This window comes from Aotus nancymaae, unplaced genomic scaffold, assembly GCF_030222135.1.
Source record: "Aotus nancymaae isolate 86718 unplaced genomic scaffold, 86718_ANA_hifiasm-v0.15.2.pri h1tg000011l, whole genome shotgun sequence".
In the NCBI taxonomy this organism is placed as follows: Eukaryota; Metazoa; Chordata; class Mammalia; order Primates; family Aotidae; genus Aotus; species Aotus nancymaae.
Window position 1 is genome coordinate 30,736,966 of NW_026988422.1, and position 19,272 is coordinate 30,756,237.

At 44.4% G+C, this 19,272-nt stretch overlaps 1 protein-coding gene across 4 annotated transcripts; it reads left to right on the top strand.

Annotated features, from left to right (window-relative positions):
• The first annotated feature begins 3,746 nt into the window (after positions 1 to 3,746).
• On the top strand, positions 3,747 to 14,366 carry HAUS4 (HAUS augmin like complex subunit 4). Of its 4 annotated transcripts, none has more exons than XM_012466703.2 (10): positions 3,747 to 3,954; positions 5,692 to 5,768; positions 7,580 to 7,722; positions 7,809 to 7,940; positions 8,596 to 8,730; positions 9,882 to 9,978; positions 12,297 to 12,442; positions 12,575 to 12,705; positions 13,045 to 13,113; positions 13,886 to 14,366. In XM_012466703.2, exons 2-10 carry the CDS (start codon positions 5,714 to 5,716, stop codon positions 14,067 to 14,069), a joined length of 1,092 nt encoding a protein of 363 aa, XP_012322126.1. In that variant the 5' UTR covers positions 3,747 to 3,954; positions 5,692 to 5,713; the 3' UTR covers positions 14,070 to 14,366. The 4 variants fall into 4 exon arrangements, with proteins under 4 accessions (XP_012322126.1, XP_012322133.1, XP_012322140.1 ...); XM_012466710.2 differs by having other exon boundaries at positions 3,747 to 3,946; XM_012466717.2 differs by lacking the exon at positions 3,747 to 3,954 and adding an exon at positions 3,966 to 4,136.
• The last annotated feature ends 4,906 nt before the right edge of the window (positions 14,367 to 19,272 follow it).

The following is a 19,272-nucleotide window of genomic DNA, read 5'->3' on the forward strand; positions in this document are numbered from 1 at the left end:
CCCACCCTCACAGGAGTCTAGCTCTGGAATACTTGAGTATGTTCTTGGCTTTATTATTAAAGAGCATTTAAGGATTGTATTTTGCGTATGGCACAACAAAAGGTGAGATGAAAACACTAATGAAAGGACAGGCCTATAAAAGCCAAGCATTCCATGGAATAAACAAAACTATGTAAGGAATTTGTACTGTGGGGGTGGTCAAAAATTCATTTTTCAACAAATAAGTTCCTCACTGGAACTCAGAACAAACAAGTTAAGTACAAAGACAGGTACCTTGGGGCTGCTAGAAGCACCTCCTTAAATACAAACCCAAACAAATTAAGGTTTCAAGGAGGATTCCATACTTCTCAGCAAGAAAATGACATTACCTTAAAAATGAATTGGTTGGGTATGGTGGCTCATGCCTGTAATTGGGAGGCCAAGGTGGGAGGATCACTTGAACCCAGGAGTTGGAGAGCAGCCTGAACAATATAGTGAGACCCCAACATATTGAGTACATCTTTATTTGATTCTATTTACATAAGATTCTACAAAGTGCAAACTATTCTGTAGTGACAAAAAACAGAGTCAGTGGTTGAGTAGGGCAGGGAGAGGCTAGAGAAAAGAACTACAAACGGGCACAGGTAAACTGTTAGAGGGTGATACATATGTTCACTATCTTGATCTTGGTGATGGTTTCACACATATGTAGTTATATCAAAATGTATTGAATTGTACACTTTATTTTTAATTTTTACTTTATTTTTGAGATAGAGTTTCACTCTTGTTGCCCAGGCTGGAGTACAATGGCACGATCTCGGCTCGCCACAACGTCGGCCTCCTGGGTTCAAGTGATTCTCCCATCTCAGTCTCCTGTGTAGTTGGGATTACAGGCATGTTCCAGCATGCTTGGCTAATTTTTGTATTTTTAGTAGAGACGGGGTTTCTCCATGTTGGTCAAGCTGGTCTCGAACTCCAGGCCTCAGGTGATCCACCTGCCTCGGCCTCCCAAAGTGCTGGGATTACAGGTGTGACCCACTGCGCCCGGCCAAATTGCACACTTTAAATATAGTATGCCAAAATACTTCAATGAAGCTGTTTTTTAAAAATCTGGCAAAAAAATAGGGAGAGAGAAGGAGGAGGAGGAGAGAGAGAAAGAATATGAATGAATTCTAGGGCCTTTTTTACCATTCTTTCTTGTTCAAGGACACCAGATGGTGTCTGATTATAAACTTCTTTTTTCAGCATTTTGCTGCATTTTTAACTGCCAGGAGACTACAGGCTTAACTTTCTAGTCTTACGCAGAGCTGGCCTATAAAATCCTTCACTTCAGTTGGTGCTATCTCCTCTTGGACCTAGAATGCAGTTTATACTCTCCTTGTCTCTGCTTCCATTTGCTGGTATGTTTCCTTCATTCTAAATGATCCAAATTTTCTATATCCTTTCAGGCCCAATGAAAGTAAGATTTATTTCATCTATCCTATTCTATCTATTTCTGCAGAAAGAATTCTGTACCTTCTTCAAGTTTCTCTAGTATTTATAATCTAAACTGCTCTTTTGACACCTATTTGCTGCCTTGTATTATTTGCTTTTCATATGCATATGTCTTATCTTTTAGACTATGAACATCTTCAGGGCAAGGACTGGGTCATATTTAATCACTGTGTCTCTCCCAAGGCACTTAATAAGTGCGTAATAAGTGTCCATCTAAAACACCTCACTTTTATAGTCTTTCCAATGCGCTTTCTCAGCCATTATCTCATTTGATCATTACATCAACACTATGAGATTGGAGGAGCTAGAAATAAGTTATTTCTTCCTTTGACAGATAAGGACCTTGAAGCCCAAGGTCACACAACTTGTATAGACAGAGATGGAACAGATAATTGCACAGGAAGGTCTGATCCAATTCAAGTCTTCCTTGCATCACTATCCCCTGTGTTCTCCTACCTGAAGACAGCCTGCTGCATCCTTCACCCCCTCATTTCCCAAAGTACTTTAGCCAAAGCTTCGTAGTACCATATTGGGGAACTTGACAAATCCGGGAGACAAAATTTCAGTAGATTTCCCATCAGCTCTGAGTCACCAAAGCATGCTTGCTATTTTGTTCCAAGTGCTATTTGCTAGGGACAGTATGCCTGAGATTTAATGTTGCTGTGCTACAGAGTTAAGGAAGCATAAATGATTTTTAAAAGCCTTAGACAATGACAGCAGTTCAATATTAAACATGAAAGGTGGCAGCTGATGAGCTGACCAAGAATATAGAATTTCTTCACTGGACCACACCATTCCTCTATGTCTATTAGTTGAATTCTGTAGCTGGTACTGAAGGAAAAAGTGAAACTCTCCATCTCTCAGCACATCTAACAGAGATTCCCTCCCTACCACCAAGGCTATCACCTTCTCTGATGTTAAGAGATGTGATATACTTGCAGTTTACTTAGCATCGCATATTTTCTTTTTTTGTATTATTTTGTAGAGAGTGGGGTCCTCTAGCCATGTGGCCCAGACTGGTCTCAAACTCCTGGGCTCACGTGATCCTCCTGCCTGGGTCTCCCAAAGTGCTGGGACTACAGGCAGGCGTGAGCCACCGTGCCTAGCCTAAATATTTTCTTCATTTTAAATTTTTATTTATTTGTTTATTTATTTTTTTTGTACCATCTCGGTTCACTGAAACTTCTGCCTCCCAAGTTCAAGTGATTCTCCTGCCTCAGCCTCCTGAGTAGCTGGGAGTAGCGCCTGTAATGTCGGTTACTAAGGCGGCTGGGGCAGGAGAATCGCTCGGGAGGCAGAGGTTGCAGCGAGCCGAGATTGTGCCATCGCACTCCAGCCTGAGCAACAAGAGCGAAACTCCGTCTCAAAAAAAACAAAAAAACAAAAACAAACAAGTGAATGAAGAATGAGCGCTAATAGGGAGGGCAGAGGAACCTGGGGTGGGAATTCGAGAGGAAGCCGACCCCGGGGGCTGTGTACAGTGTCTGGCATGGCTGGGCGGGCTGCGCCTCAGAGCCAGGCCCAGGCGAGGAGACTCACAGGGCGCGGCGTGGGTGGGAGTTCTGGGAAGGTTCCGAGAGCCATTAGGATAGGTTTAGACCCCAAGAATGGCGACCTAGAACTTAACCCTTTGTGCCTCAGTTCTCCCCCTCTGTAAAATGGGTATGATAATGACTCTTGCAGGACTCTTTAAGAACTAAACGAGGCAAGACAAGTAAAATACTTGGCGTAGTGCCTGACTCATCGTAGGCCCTCAATAAATGTTAGCAGTTACTACCATTTTCTCAGCATCTGCCCTTCACTGGGGAGGTATTAAGGAGAAGGGGCAAAAAAGCCTTTCCGAGGACGGGCGCGGTAGCTCACACCTGCAATCCCAGCACTTTAGGGGGCCGAGGCGGGTGGACCACCTGAAGTCAGCAGTTCGAGACTAGCCTGGCCAACATGGCGAAATTGAAACCCGTATGTACTAAAAATATAAAAATTAGCCGGGCGTGGTGGCAGGTGCCTGTAATCCCAGCTACTCCGGAGGCTGAGGCAGGAGAACCGCTTAGAACCCAGGAGGCGGAGGTTACAGTGACCCGAGATTGCGCCATTGTACTCCATATGGGCGACAAGAGCAAAACTCCGTCTCAAAAAAGCCTTTCTGAGACCGTCCTTTTTTTCAGCCCTAGTTCCACAACCGTTGGGAACCCAGGGCGCGCACCCGGCGAGGGGCGGGGCCTGCCGTTCCCGCCTCGAGTGTGGCCCCGCCTCCACCTCCTTCCGACGCAGCCTCTGGTGCACTTTCGGCGGCTTCCACTTCCCGGGCCTTCCAGCGCGGTCTTTCCGGGCCTCGCTTCCCCCAGCCCCTGCACCCAACCCAAATGAGAGTTTCCGGAGCCCCGGCTCGGGCGGTGTCCCGGGTGTAGACGCTGCTGGCCAGCCCGCCCCAGCCGAGGTTCTCAGCACTGCCTTAGAGCTTCAGCTGCCCAGGGTGTGCAGGTTTGCTTTAGAGGGTCGGCGGGCGGCGCTGCGGGGAAGAGGAGCTGGGGAGAGTCAATCCGGCCAGTCCCCGGTCTTCGGCCGCGGAGGCCGTCGTCGCCCTTGGGAATCCTTGGCCAACCAGACAGAAGGAAAGTAGGCGCCGGAGAGCCCGTTCTGCATTTTGATTCATCTCGGGCCCTGTAAGGGTCATATCTTGTGAGAATACCTGTAAAATCAATTTAACGTTCAGTGCAGCGTGTTAAAGACAGCTCTAAGAATTTAAAAGACGCTTGAGTCAGAACATTTAAATGCTTGGGTCCCTGTAGCAGCGTTTTAACACGTCTGAGTGCAGAGGGTGGAGAATCGAGCTTGATTGCTGTTCACGCCCTGTAACCTTTAAGAAGGGTAAAGAAAGGCACCCTAAAAAACGCAAGGGGACACTTCCCCTAGGGAGGGAGGAACAGCTGGCTTTTTGAAATTTGGGGTTGGTCCTCATTTCCGAGAGCGAAATTTGCCTGCAAAACTTTTTATGTGCAGTCATAGATCAACGATAAACAGAATTGTTAAAACACTGAGCTTAACTAAGTAGTGGCTTTTGTTGACAAGTCGATTGTGTTATTAATTCTTAATGTCTCATACGAGGCAGGAATCGTTATCTCTGTTTTGCAGGTGGAAAAAGTTTGGCACAGAAAAAAGCATTTTCCTTAAGTTCACAGAAGCAACTGCAAATTAAGTCCCAGCATTCTGCCTCCTCGGCTGCGTCCCTCTCTAGACCATGTTAGAAAACAAATGAGTAGTTACTTTGATGTTACTCATAAAACAGCGAGTAAACCAAATGTTCTATAAACATGAAGCGCTAAATCATAATAACCTTCAATGTCTGTTCGGCTTTGGGAGGTTCAGCTGCCCTTTGGAGTTTGATACCTTACAGGGAGGAGGGGCAGAGCAAAAACGTGAAAAATAATGTGAAAGGAAAAATGTTGTCTCCTGAGGCCAAACTGTGCCCATCTGTACCGCCCCTCTGTGTTTGTGTCATTCGTTTCAGTGCATTCCATGTTCTGGCAAAACACCCACAGCTCACATCCCTGCTCCAGCCACATTAACTACGCCTTTGCATTACTCTTTTGCCACTGACCTCACTGTCAATCTTGTCATGCTCTTTCGTCCAGGTGCTCTTTACTTAGGCTGTTATGTGAAAACCAGTTGTTGTTCAAGTGTGAAATGATTTGTCATTCCTGAAGGATGATTCTAGAGTTAATGATTAAAAAAAACTACCAACAGATCTTCGATGAAAGTTAAAGCAGCACACACAAAAAAACAATTATGGAATTTGATAGCTGAGTTATTTGACTGGGGGAAAAAGTAGACTTTGATATTTTTCCCTTTTCCCCAGTCATAACTGGAAAACTGCAGCTCAGTTTTAACTTTGGCATAATGGTGGTAGTGGTGGAGAATCTTCTTGTTTAGACTTTAACGAATTGGAAAGCTCTCTTTTTAGGAGGCTCCTTTTGAACAGCTTGGAGCAAGTGGAAACACGTATGTTCTTAGAATGTGACATGTTTTGGCACTTGTAAGTCTGTCCATAAAACTTATGTAAGAGCTTGGGTGCCAGGATCTGTTATATAGGCCTTCTGTAAAAGTCATCCTTGAGGTTCCTTCCCAGCTTATGGACCACAGAAATTTGAACTAAGGTAGTTTCCTTGGAGCAGCCATCTGTTTATTCATCTTTTTGTTTTCTTTCACTTGGTTCCACAGATTAGAATCCCGAGAAAATCAAATGGCATCTGGAGATTTCTGCTCACCTGGAGAAGGGATGGAAATACTTCAACAAGGTAAGAGTAGCCATTTGCAAAAGGTTTGATGATTTATCCAGAGAGGTCTTATCCAGGTTCTTGCCTTTTTTAGTAAAAAAGGATTTATAAGTTTCCCCAGTATGGTTTTCCTTACAGAAGCCCATGTTTCTAAGGAAACTAGAATACATGGAGATTCTTGAACACTCTCTTATTGGAAAACAACTACACTAATTCCTGTTAATGTTGATTCAATATCTGTTAGTGCAGTAGACTAAAAACTCAGGGTGCTCCCATGCTGATGTTAGCAAGCATATTATAAAGATAAGGGTAGCCAGAAAATTCCCTGAAGGCTTCCTTCCCACCTGTGTCTTAAATATTCTCATATCTTAGTCTCCAAAATTTCAGATCTTTCTATATCTTGAGTTCTTTCCGTATCTCAAATCCTTTTTATATCTTGAATCTTTTAAGAGCTTGCATTTTTCTATATCTTGACTATTTCCATATTGGATGATTCAGTACCTTAGGGAAAAAGAGAGATTTCTTATTTCCCAAAAAGACTTTGGGTATGATGTTCCAAAGAATGAAAATTTGAGTGTTTTGGTAAGTAGAGGCAAAAGATCCCAACAGAGAGCATATGGAAAAAGAAATGGAAAGAAAGCTCCTTGAGCGTATGGAATAACCAGAGGATCTCAATTTCTTTGTTTGTTTGTTTTTGAGATGGAGTTTCGCTTTTGTTGCCAAGGCTGGAGTGCAATGGCGTGATCTCAGCTCACTGCAGCCTCTGCCTCCCAGGTTCATGCGATTCTCCTACTTCAGCCTCCCGAGTAGCTGGGATTACAGGCATGTGCCACCATACTTGGCTAATTTTATATTTTTAGGAGAGACGGGGTTTCTCCATGTTGGTCAGGCTGGTCTCGAACTGCAGACCTCAGGTGATCCACCTGCCTCAGCCTCTCAAAGTGCTGGGATTACAGTTGTGAGCCACTGTACCTGGCTGAGAATCTCAATTTCTTACACTTTTTCTCATGCTTATGCTGTTTTGGATCTACATGGGTTACTCAACTCTACTTACAATTACAAGAATTTGGGCCAGCTGTGGTGGCTCACGCCTGTAATCCTAGCACTTTGAGAGGCCAAGATGGGAGGTTCACTTGAGCCCAAGAGTTCAAGACCAGCCTGGGCAATGTAGTGAGACCCTGTCTCTATAAAAAAAAAAAAAAAAAAAAATTAGCTAGTCATGGTGGCATGCCTTGTGGTCCCAGCTACTCAGGAGGTGGAAGGATCACTTGATCCAGGGAGGTTAAGGCTGCAGTGAGCTGTGATTGTGCCACAGCACTCCAGCCTGGGTGACAGAGTGAGACCCTGTCTCAAAAAGAAAAAAAAAATTTGGTTAGTTGAATGTTTAACTTACTCTAGGTGTATTCTGTTAGTCTTGTTTATGCTACTAGACATCATATGCAAAATTGGAACTTTACATGGTTTTTTTCCCCCCTTCTTCAAGAACTCTATTAATTCTGAGTGAATTAGGCATTTTTTGTATTGTGATTCCTACTAATGGTCTCTTAATTTTTATCCTATTTGTCTAATATGTACCAACTGCATTTTCATTTCCTAAGATCTTAGTTTATTACTTAATCCCTCTTAACATCCTTGTATATAATATAAATGCTTGTTACCTTGAGTATCACCCCTAGTTTATTTATGGATTAAAAAAAAACTCACTAGATTTAGCAGTCTTTCCGATGAGAATCCTAGGGATTTTTTAGAATTATTAAGTTATGCTCAATTATGTTAAGTAAGAGTCTGCACCTTTTTTTGCTTTTTTGTACCTGTGGGGACATGATGTTAAGTGTGCAGCAAACAACTTCCTCCTTGTAACCTGAGTAAAGAGGACCTGTTACAGAACCCATACTTCAGCAAGCTTCTCCTGAGTCTCTCACAGCACGTGGATGAGAGTGGCTTAAGCCTCACCCTAGCAAGGGAGCAGGCTCAGGTAAGGGCTTTGGGAGAAGAAATGATAAGAGGAAGGGAAAATCCTGAGAGAGAGAGGTTCCTACTTGAGATTTTTTGGATTTCTAGGCATGGAAGGAAGTTCGACTGCATAAGACAACATGGTTGAGGTCTGAGATTTTACATAGAGTCATTCAAGAGTTGCTTGTGGATTACTATGTGAAGATGCAAGATACAAATTTAACTTCTGAGGACAAAAAGGTGAGGCAAAGGGTGGGCATGGTGGCTCATGCCTGTAATCTCAGCACTTTGGGAGTCCAAGGCAGGCTGAACACTTGAGGTCAGGAGTTTGAGACTAGCCTGGCCAACATGGTGAAACCCCATCTCTACTAAAAATACAAAAATTAGCCAGGTGCAGTGGCACATGCCTGTAATACCAGCTACTCGGGAGGCTGAGGCAAGAGAATCGCTTGAACCCAGGAGGCGGAGGTTGCAGTGAGCCAAGATTGTGCCACTGCACTCCAGCCTGTGTGACAGCGAGACTTCATCTCAAAAAAAAGGGAGGCAAAAGAAAAAAAGGGAGGCAAAAGAGAAGAGGTGGGGGTTGGTTACTAGCTGCAGAAATGACCAGGCCAACCGTGGCTTTGTTTGATGATGTGATCTAGGAGTAGTAGGAGCTTTGAGAAATGGGTTGTCAAAAGAGAAATGGACTGTAGTTATGGGGAAGGAGTGGATGTGTTGTCAGAGTTTGAAATAGAAACATTGACAGGAGAAGTCACTCGCAGCTGAGTTATCTGAGGGGGGATGACATATTTGAGGACTTTGAAAATATGTGAAAAACTGGTTCATGAGGATGGAAGAGGTGGAGTGGGAGAAGTTTTATAGTCACCTCTTTTTTTTTTATTCTCTCTCTCAGTTTCATGAGACCCTTGAACAACGGCTACTTGTAACTGAACTGACTCGGCTCTTAAGTCCTAGCCAGGAGAGGGAGATACCTCCACTGCTAGGGCTGGAGAAAGCAGACCTTCTGGAACTCATGCCACTGTCAGAGGTTGGGGGGAGATAGTGGAACCAAATAAATGAAATGGTTTAATTTCTCCCATATCTTTAAAATTGTTTCTGTTAAGCTTTATTGTTTTTGTAAAAATGATACACATTCAGGGTGGTCAGACTCATAAGAAAAACATTACACAGGAGCAAGTAAAAGCTGAAATACTACATCTAGAAGCACAATATCATTATAAACAGCTTGACATAAATGGTATTATACCCTCCATGCTTATATAGAGATTATAAGGCTGAATATAGTGACTTCTGCCTATAATCCTAGCACTTCGGGAGGCTGAGGTGGGAGGATCACTTGAGTCCAGAAGTTCAAGACCAGCCTGGGCAACAGTGAGACCTTGTCTCTAAAAACAAAAAAAAAAGTTAGCCGGTTGTGGTGGTGCACACCTGTAGTACCAGCTACTCGGGAGGCTGAGGCAAGAGGATCACTTGAGGGTGGGAGGTCAAGGCTGTAGTGAGCTGTGATCATGCCACTATACTCCAGCCTGGGCACATGGGCACAGAGTGAGACCCTATCTCAAAAAAAAAAAAGAACAGTATTGTCTATTTTCATGTAATATATTAATATATTTTGGATTTCTTTTCAAGTCAATATATAAATATAAATAAGATGATACCTTCTATAGCACTCTTAGCAGAATGTCTAGGCACAATAGTGCTCAGTGTTGGTATGTCATCAGTTTAAATCACTGCTAGGATTCTACTGTATGGATGTAGCATAATTTGCTTACTATTATATTGATGGATATTAAGGTTGTTTCCACATTTTTGCTGTTAGAAACCACATGGAGATGAACATGCTGGTTCATATGTGTCTTTACCTTTGTATGATTATTTCTGTAGTGTTGGTGCTAAAAGTGGGATTCCTGAGTCAGTGCATACTCATAGAATATTGGTATCTAATGCCAAACTGCTATCCAGAAAAGTATTTTCAGGGCTCCTGGATCCCCCATGTTCCTACCAACATGGGGTCTTGACAGTCATTTTATTCTTCGCTAATTCGATAGGTGAAAAATGAGTCCCTCTGATGTCTCTTCATGCATTTTCTTTCGCTGTTTTTGAGGTTATCATCGTGTATCCATTGGCTGGAATTTCCTAGTTCTTGCGGTCTATTTGCATTTCTGCTTTTATGACTAGGATTTTGTGTGGATGAGGGCTCGGCTACAGCAAGAAATAGAGGAGCAGCTCAAAAAGAAATGTTTCACTCTGCTCTGCTACTATGATCCCAATTCAGGTGAGTGCCAGCTCTTTGTTTTGCTCACAGCTGGCCTTCAGAGTTCCTGGTCTGATCTTTTGAGAATAATATGTTTTGCCGGGCGTGGTGATGCATGCCTATGGTCCCAGCTACTTGGGAGGCTGAGGTGGGAGGATCACTTGAGCCCAGGCATTCTGGGCTGTAGTGTGCTATGCCAATCGGGTGTCCGCACTAAGTTCGGCATCAATATGGTGACCTCCCGGGAGTGGGGGACCACCAAGTTGCCTAAGGAGGGGTGAACCGGCCCAGGTCAGAAACAGAGCAGGTCAAAACTCCCATGTTGATCAGTAGAGGGATTGCGCCTGTGGATCTGTGAGTAGCCACTGCATTCCAGCCTGGGCAACATAGTGAGACACCGTCTCTTAAAAAAAAATTGTAAAATAAATAAATAAATAAAAGATAATATGTTTTGATTTTAGATTTGGGACAGAGGTTTAGAACCGTCAGAGATGCTTATTTGTTTCCTTGCTGGTGGAATAAAAACAAGGACTTAGTTTTTCTCTTGTTGCCCAGGCTGGAGTGTAATGTGCAATGGTGCAGTCTCGGGTTACTGCAACCTCTGCCTCCTGGGTTCAAGCAATTCTCCTGCCTCAGCCTCCCAAGTAGCTAGGATTGGATTGTAGGCATGAGCCATCCCGCATGGCTAATTTTGTATTTTTAGTAGAGATGGGGTTTCGCCATGTTGGTCACGCTGGTCCTGAACTCCAGACCTCAGGTGATCCACCTGTCTCCACCTTCTAAAGTGCTGAGATGACAGGCGTGAGCCATCGCGCCCGGCCAAAACAAGGACTTTTGTAAGGACTCTTTATTAAGCAAGATATCAAGTGGGAGCATTCTGCTGCAGGGAAGAATGAGTTCTCTCAGGAGGATAAGAATGGTTTAGGGAGGAAAGTTCAGACTCATAAAACACCTTATGTTCTCTGTATAAACATGGGGGGTATAATACCATTTATGTCAAGCTGTTTATAATATGTTTCTAGATGTAGTATTAATATTTCAGCTTTTACTTCTGTGTAATGATTTTCTTATTTGAGTCTGACCACCCTGAATGTGTATCATTTTTACAAAAGCAAGAAAGCTAAACACTTATGAGTTTGAACTTTCCTCCCTAAACCATTGCTTTTTTTCTTTTTTTTTAGACAGAGTTTTGCTCTTATTGCCCAGGCTAGAGTGCGATGGTGTGATCTTGGTTCACTGCAACCTCCGCCTCCTGGGTTCAAGCGATTCTCCTGCCTTAGCCTCCTGAGTAGCTGGGATTACAGGCATCTGCCACCACAACCAGCTAATTTTTTTGTATTTTTAATAGACACAGGGTTTCACCATGTTGGCCAGGCTGGTCTTGAACTCCTGACTTCAGGTGATCTGCCTGCCTAAGCCTCCCAAAGTGCTGAGATTACAGGCGTGAGCCCCTTTGCCTGGCCTCCCTAAACCATTTCTATGACTTAAGAATTAAGGTGGCCGGGCGTGGTGGCTCATGCCTGTAATCACAGCACTTTGGAAGGCCGAGGGAGGCCAATCACTTGAGGTCAGGAGTTTGAGACCAGCCTGACCGACATAATGAAATTCTGTCTCTGCTAAAAATACAAGAATTAGCTGGGCATGGTGGCATGCGCCTGTAATCCCAGCTACTCAGGAGGTTGAGGCAGGAGAATTGCTTGAACCCAGGAGGCAGAGGTTGCAGTGAGCTGAGGTCACACCACTGCACTCCAGCCTGAGCGACAGAGTAAGACTCTGTCTCAAAAAAAAAAAAAGAAAAAAAAATTAAGGTCCAAATCTGGAATCAAAGGTAAGAGTGAAGAGAATTTATTTAATAATTATGAGAACCAGACCCTTTTTTAAAGAAAACAAAACAAAACAAAAACAAACCCCAGGCTGGAGGGCAGTGGCACAATCACAGCTCATTGCAGCCTTGACCTTCTGGGCTCAAGTGATTCTCTCACCTCAGTCTCCCAAGTAGCTGGGACTACAGGCACATAGTAGGCCTGACTAATATTTTAGAATTTTTTTGTAGAGATGGGGTCTCACTATATTGCCCAAGCTGGTCTTGAACTCCTGGGCTCAAGCAATCCTCCTGCGTTGTACTTTGGGAGTATCCTCCTACTCCCAAGTACTAGGATTGCAGGCATGAGCCACCATACCCAGCCCAGAATGGGACCATTTTTAATAGGTTATTAGAAAAAAATCTGTCATAAGGCAGAATTTATGGCGCTAGATATAAGATACGGGCACTGAAAAATGGCTTTAGAGGGGCTGTAGCAATTAGGGTTTTTCTATTAGTCCTCTGACCCTTTGTCCAGATGCTGACAGTGAAACTGTGAAGGCAGCAAAGGTGTGGAAACTCGCAGAGGTCCTGGTGGGTGAGCAGCAGCAGTGCCAGGATGCCAAAAGCAAGCAGAAGGAGCAGATGGTGCTGCTGGAGAAGAAGAATGCCACCTACTCCCAGGTTTATCAGGGCATGGGACAGCCCCTTTCCTTTATCCTGACCTCAGGAGTACTTTTGGAGAAGCCAAAGCTTCCTGATCTACCCTCCTTTCTGCTGTCTTTATTTCCTCTTCCTCCTCCATCTTGGGCTCAGGTGCTTCTCCGCTGCCTCGCTTTGCTGCAGAGGCTTCTTCAGGAACACCGGCTGAAGACTCAATCCGAGCTAGACCGCATCAATGCCCAGTACCTGGAAGTCAAGTGCAGTGCTATGATCCTTAAGCTGAGGTGAGCTGTTATCCCTGTGGATCTAAGGAATTCTGTCTCACATACCAGCTTCTGTCTCACCTTAATCTCTTTCCTTTTCCTTATCCTAGCACCTTGTGGATATCCAGTAAATGTCACATAGCAGTATTAGCTTTTGGGTTACCCAAAAGCTTTCAACATTCTTGAGACTGTTATTTTACACCCTTCTGAAATAGCACTTTATTGTGAGATCAACTGCTCAGGAAGTCAGAGTGACCTTGTTTAATCCTATCAGTGCGTAGTCCACACCTTGACCATCAGCAGGCACTGTGTCTATTCCCAACCCTGCTCCACTTGACATTTCTTCCTTCCCTCTGTCAGGATGGAGGAGTTGAAGATTTTGTCTGACACTTACACTGGTGAGAAAGTGGAAGTTCATCGTCTGATTAGGTGAGAACACCCAAGAGTCTGGTACAGCTGTTCACAGTTGGTTCTCACATTCCCTAAACTCACTAATTTTAAAATGTTCCCATTTTTGTCTGGGCACGGTGGCTCATGCCTGTAATCCCAACACTTTGAGAGGCTGAGGTGGGCGAACTGCTTGAGGTCAGAGTTCGAGACCAGCCTGGCTAATATGATGAAACCCTGTCTCTACTAAAAAATACAAAAATTAGGCTGGGTATGGTGGCTCATGCCTGTAATCCCAGCACTTTGGGAGGCTGAAGCGGGCAGATCACAAGGTCAGGAAATTGAGACCATCTTGGCCAACATGGTGAAACTCCGTCTCTACTAAAATACAAAAAATTAGCTGGGTGTGGTGGCGGGTGCCTGTAGTCCCAGCTACTTGGGAGGCTGAGGCAGGAGAATCGTTTGAACCTGGGAGGCAGAGGTTGCAGTGAGCCGAGATTGTGCCACTGCACTCTCACTGGGCAACAGAGCAAGACTCCGTCCTCCCACCAAAAAAAAAAAAAATCTTGAAAAAAAAATACAAAAATTAGCTGAGCATGGTGGCGCACGCCTGTAATCTCAGATACTTGGGAGATTGAGGCAGGAGAATCACTTGAACCCAGGAGGTGGAGGCTACAGTGAGCCAAGGTCAAACCACTGCACTCCAGCTTGGGCAACAGATACTCTGTCTCAAAAAAAAAAAGTTTCCATTTTTGCCTACTACTTTCTGAGGAGCAGCATCCTTATATTGTGCCTTCTTTGCCCGGGCTCTTAGGGACCGTTTAGAGGGAGCCATTCACCTACGGGAGCAGGACATGGAGAAATCAAGACAGGTCCTGAACTCCTATGAGGTCCTTGGGGAGGAGTTTGACAGGCTGGTGAAAGAGTACACCGTACTCAAACAGGCAACTGAGAACAAGCGGTGGGCCCTCCAGGAGTTCAACAAGGCCTACCGTTGAGCTCTGGAAGGGCCAGGAAGCATGGCTTCTGCACAGCTGCTGCCTCCTAATCTTACTGCTAGTAGGACAACCTTCACCTGGGGCTGCCTTCACTGCAAGGGAGTATGGGAATGCTTGTGCTTACTTGACACACTGTAGTCAGTTAGGCACCCTCCCTGTTTCTTTTTCTTGTTTATAATGACTAGGCCTCTTCTGGAAAATCTAGCAAGTAGATTTATATAATTTTTATGCATAGCTTTTTGTCAGTGTCAGCCCTGTATTGTATTTGATTATCTAATGAATAAAGTTATGACATTATATCTTAGGATTTTAGTCATTTTCCTTGGGCAAAGATGGTAAAAGAACATTGAAGGCTATGTGCGTAAGGAAGGGGGAACGGAGTAGATCCAAATAGAGACAGATACATGATGCTTATGCAAAGAGTAAGAGGCAGAATTGCCAGCCTGCCTACATCAAGTCTTAGAGGCTTCATTTTGGGAGAGCAGAGTGGATTAAATTTGGGCTTGCTCTTGGAGAATTATAATCTCCAGAGGAATGCTAGATACTCAGGCAGGTAGGGAGCTATTTTCTCACTATGGGTAGCAGTGTGGGAGTTACAGTAAAGCAACTGAGTCTGGGAGCAGTGACTCACACATGTAATTCCAGCACTTTGGGAGGCCAAGGCAAGATAATCACTTGAGCCCAGCTGTTGAAGACCAGCCTGGGCAACATAGCAAGACCTTTGTCTCTACAAAAAAAATTTTTTTTTTTGAGATGGAGTATCACTCTGTTGCCAGGCTGGAGTGCAGTGGCACAATTTCATCTCACTGCAGTCTCCAGCTCCTGGGTTCAAGTGATTATCCTGCCTCAGCCTCCAGGTGGGATTACAGGCGTGCGCCACTATACCCAGCTGAAAATAATTTTTTAATTAGTGTGATGGTGTGTGCTTGTAGTACCAGCTACTCAGGAGGCTGTGGCAGGAGGATCACTTGAACCCAGGAGGTCAAGGCTGCAGTGAGCCATGATGGCACTGCTGCACTCAGTCTGGGTGACAGAGTGAGACCCTGTCTCAAAAATAAATAAATAAATGAAGCAGCCAGTGTCCACCTCAGTTATAGGAAAGGACACAAGCCACTTGTGTTCCTGGTTGCCTCTAGTGTAGTTTGAGGGCTACATTTTTTTCCAAGAGCAGAAGTTTGGAGGAGATCCCCCTGAGGAACCAAGTTCAACAGTCAGCTCAGAACAAGGCAGAGTCCTGGCTGGTGTCAAAATGGGAGACTGAGAGCAGAAGCAGAAGGCCTCTACCTTTATTTAGAAGAGCCTACTCAGTTTCTGAAACCACTTTCCAGGGAAACTGTCTTGGGGCATTCTGCTAATATCAAATGATGGTCTAGATTTATTTACAGAAAGAATGTCTTCGACTCAACTTTTTTTTCCTTTATTTTTTTTTGAAACGGTCTCACTTTGTTGCCACTTGATGGTCTGGATTTATTTACAAGAAGAATTAATGTCTTTGACTCAACTTCTTTTTTTTGAAACAGGGTCTCACTTTGTGGCTGAAATGTAGTGGCATAAACAGCTTTATTAAGGAGAATTGACTAAAACAAAAACAAAAACAAAAAACCATGGCTCACTGTAGCCTCAACCTCCCAGGCTCAAATGATCCTTCCACCTCAGCCCCACATGTAGCTGGGACTACAGGTGTGTGCTACCATGCCCAGCTAATTTTTGTTTTTTTGTTGTTGTTGAGATGGAGTCTTGCTCTGTCGCCCTGGCTGGAGTGCAGTGGTACGATCTTGGCTCACTTCCACCTCCGTTTCACGGGTTCATGCGATTCTCATGCCTCAGCCTTCTGAGTAGCTGGGATTACAGGTATGTGCCACCACATTGGGCTAATTTTTGTAGTTTTAGTAAAGAGGGGGTTTTGACATGTTGGCCAGGCTGCTCTCGAACTCCTGACCTCAGGCGATCCACCTGCCTCGGCCTCCCAAAATGCTGGGATTATAGGTGTGAGCCGCTGCACTCGGCCAATTTTTGTATATATATATTTTTTGGAGAGCAATTACTCATGTTTAGCTCATACCTTGACCATCGGCAGTCACTGTGTCCATTCCTAAGCCTGCTGCTATCAGGGATCTTCCCCTTGACATTTCTTTCTTCCTTCTGTCAGGATGGAGGAGCTAAAGATTTTGTCCAACATGTCACTGCACTGCAGCCTGCGTGACAAAGTGAGACCCTGCCTTCCAAAAAACAAGCAAAAAAATGAAATTTTCAGTAGGCTGCTGGTTACTGTATTGGATATTACAGATATAGAATATTTACATTATTACAGAAAGTTCTATTGGACAGCGCTGTAAGCCTGTATTTCCTGGAAACTGGAAGTAGGTCCACAGACTTGATTAGATTTCGGTTACACAGGTTTGCAAATAATACTTAATAAATGACATGACATACTTCACATTACATCACCCTGGAGACATCAGGTTGCAATTTGTCACAATTAATTATGCTGAGTTTTATTGCTTGGTTAAGGTGGGAACTGTCAGATACCACATAGTGGTATCTCTAGTGTATAAAAATCCATTTTCTCTTTGTAAGTAGCATCTGGAAATGAACTTCAAAAATCTCAAAATAGTTCTTCCTGATACTTAGAGTATTTAGCATTTCTTCAGTCAATTAGTTTTGGTATACTAATCATCCTGAATCATATTAAGTTTTGGTATTTGAAATAATAAAGGTAATAACTTTTAAAACTGGATCTTGAGGCCAGGCGCAGTGGCTCACACCTGTAATCCCAGCACCTTGGGAGGCTGGGGTCAGTAGATCATCTGAGGCTAGGAGTTTGAAACCTGCCTACCCAACATGGCAAAACGCTGTCTCTACTAAAAATACAAAAATCAGTCGGGTGTGGTGGCACATGCCTGTAATCCCAGCTACTCAGGAGGCTGAGGCACGAGAATTGCTTGATCCCAAGAGGTGGAGGTTGTGGTAAGCCAAGATCATACCACTGCACTCCAGCCTGGGTGACAGCAAGACTCTATCTCAAAAAAAAAAAAAAAGACCTTGACAGGGCCCAATGATTCACACCTGTAATCCCAGCACTTTGGGAGGCCAAGGTGGGGTGGGGGGGATCACTTCAGGCAAGGAGTTCAAGACCAGCCTGGCTAACATGGTAAAACCCCATCTCTACTAAAAATGAAAAAATTAGCCAGGTGTAGTGATGCCTGCCTGTAGTCCCAGCTACTCAGAAGGCTAAGGTGGGAGGATCACTTGAACCTGGAAGGGGGAGGTAGCAGTTAGCGAAGATCGCGGCACTGCACTCCAGCCTTGATAACAGAGTAAGACTGTTTCTAAATAAATGAATAAAAACCTTGTTCTCAATGTTTATAATCTATACACAGTAGTAGACACACAAAACAGTCTAAGAACTTAAAGTAACAAGAAGTGCAAATATATGTGGTTGTAAACCAGAAGTGAACCGAGAATAGACTTTGAGGGCTGGGTACAGTGGCTCACCTGTAATCCTAGCACTTCAGAACCCCAAGGAGGGAGGATTGCTTGAGTCCAGGAGTTTGAGACCAGCCTGGGAAGCATAGTGAGAACCCATCTTTACAAAAGAAAAATTTTTTAAATTAGCTGTGCATAGTGGCATGTGCCTGTATTTCCAACTACTCAGGAGGCTGAGGTGGGAGGATTGCTTGAGCCTGGGAGGTTGAGGTTACAGTGAGCTTCATGCCACTGTACTCCAGCCTGAGTGGCAGAGCAAGATTCTGCCTCAAAAAGAAAAAAAATAAGGAATAGAATTATGGGAAAAGCAACAAAGAGAGAAAAGGGAAGAAGCCGTGTGGGAAGGCAGAGTTAAGAATGGGCAAATTGGCCAGGCGTGGTGGCTTATGCCTGTAATCCCAGCACTTTGGGAGGCCGAGGTGGGCGGATCATGAGGTCAAGAGATCGAGACCATCCTGGCCATGATGAAACCCTGTCTCTACTAAAAATACAAAAATTAGCCAGGTGTGGTGGCACGCACCTGTAGTCCCAGCTACTCGGGAGGCTAAGGCGGAAGAATCGCTTGAACCCGGGAGGCAGAGGTTGCAGTGAGTCGAGATTGCGCCACTGCACTCCAGCCTGGTGACAGAGCAAGATTCCGTCTCAAAAAAAAAGAAAGGACAAATCACGTACCAAGGAAAGCTTTCATGTAAAGTGAACAGAATTTGATAAAAATATCCTATGGCTTCAGTAGAGAATCTGGAAAGCTGGAGTTTGAGAAATATTTCAATTTCGAGCTGCCTGAGAAAGCAAAATGAGTTCCAAGGCAGTGGTCCTCACTCTGGCTCTCTAAATGGCATGGGGATGGAGAGTGAGCTATTTCTTGTATTTCCAAAAAGCCTAAAGAAAATGGGCCGGGTGCAGTGGCTTACGCTTGTAATCCCAGCATTTTGGGAGGCCAAGGCAGGCAGATCGCCTGAGCCCAGGAGTTTGAGACCACCCTGGGCAATATGGTGAAACCCTGTCTCTACTAAAATACAAAAAATTAGCTGGGTCCGTGGTGACGTGCACCTATAGTCCCAGCTACTTGGGAGGCTAAGGCATAAGAATTGCTTGAGCCCCGGAGGTGGAGTTTGCAGTGAGCTGAGATTGGGCCATTGCACTCTAGCTTGGGCTACAGACTGAGACTGCCTCGAAAAAAATAAATAAAATAAAAAATAAATAAAATGGTGTCAGGCACAGTGGGTCACGCCTGTAATCCCAGCACTTTGGGAGGCCGAGGCAGGCAGATCACCTGAGGTCAGAAGTTCGAGACCAGCCTGGCCAACATCGTGAAACCCCGTCTCTAAAAAACAAAAACAAAAACAAAAAAACAAACAAACAAAAAAAATAAAATAGAAAAGAAAATGGAATATTTGCTTGCAACAGTTCTGCACAAACTTTTTTTTTTTTTTTTGAAATGGAGTTTTGCCCCTGTTGCCCAGGCTGGAGTGCAATGGTGCTATCTTGGCTCACCGCAACCTCTACCTCCAGGGTTCAAGCGATTCTCCTGCCGCAGCCTCCTGAGCAGCTGGGATTTCAAGCATGCGCCACCATGCCTGACTAATTTTGTATTTTTAGTAGAGACAGGGTCAGGCTGGTCTCGAACTCCCAACCTCAGGTGATCTACCCGCCTTGGCCTCCCAAAGTTCTGGGATTATAGGTGTGAGCTACCATGCCCAGCCTTGCACAAACTACT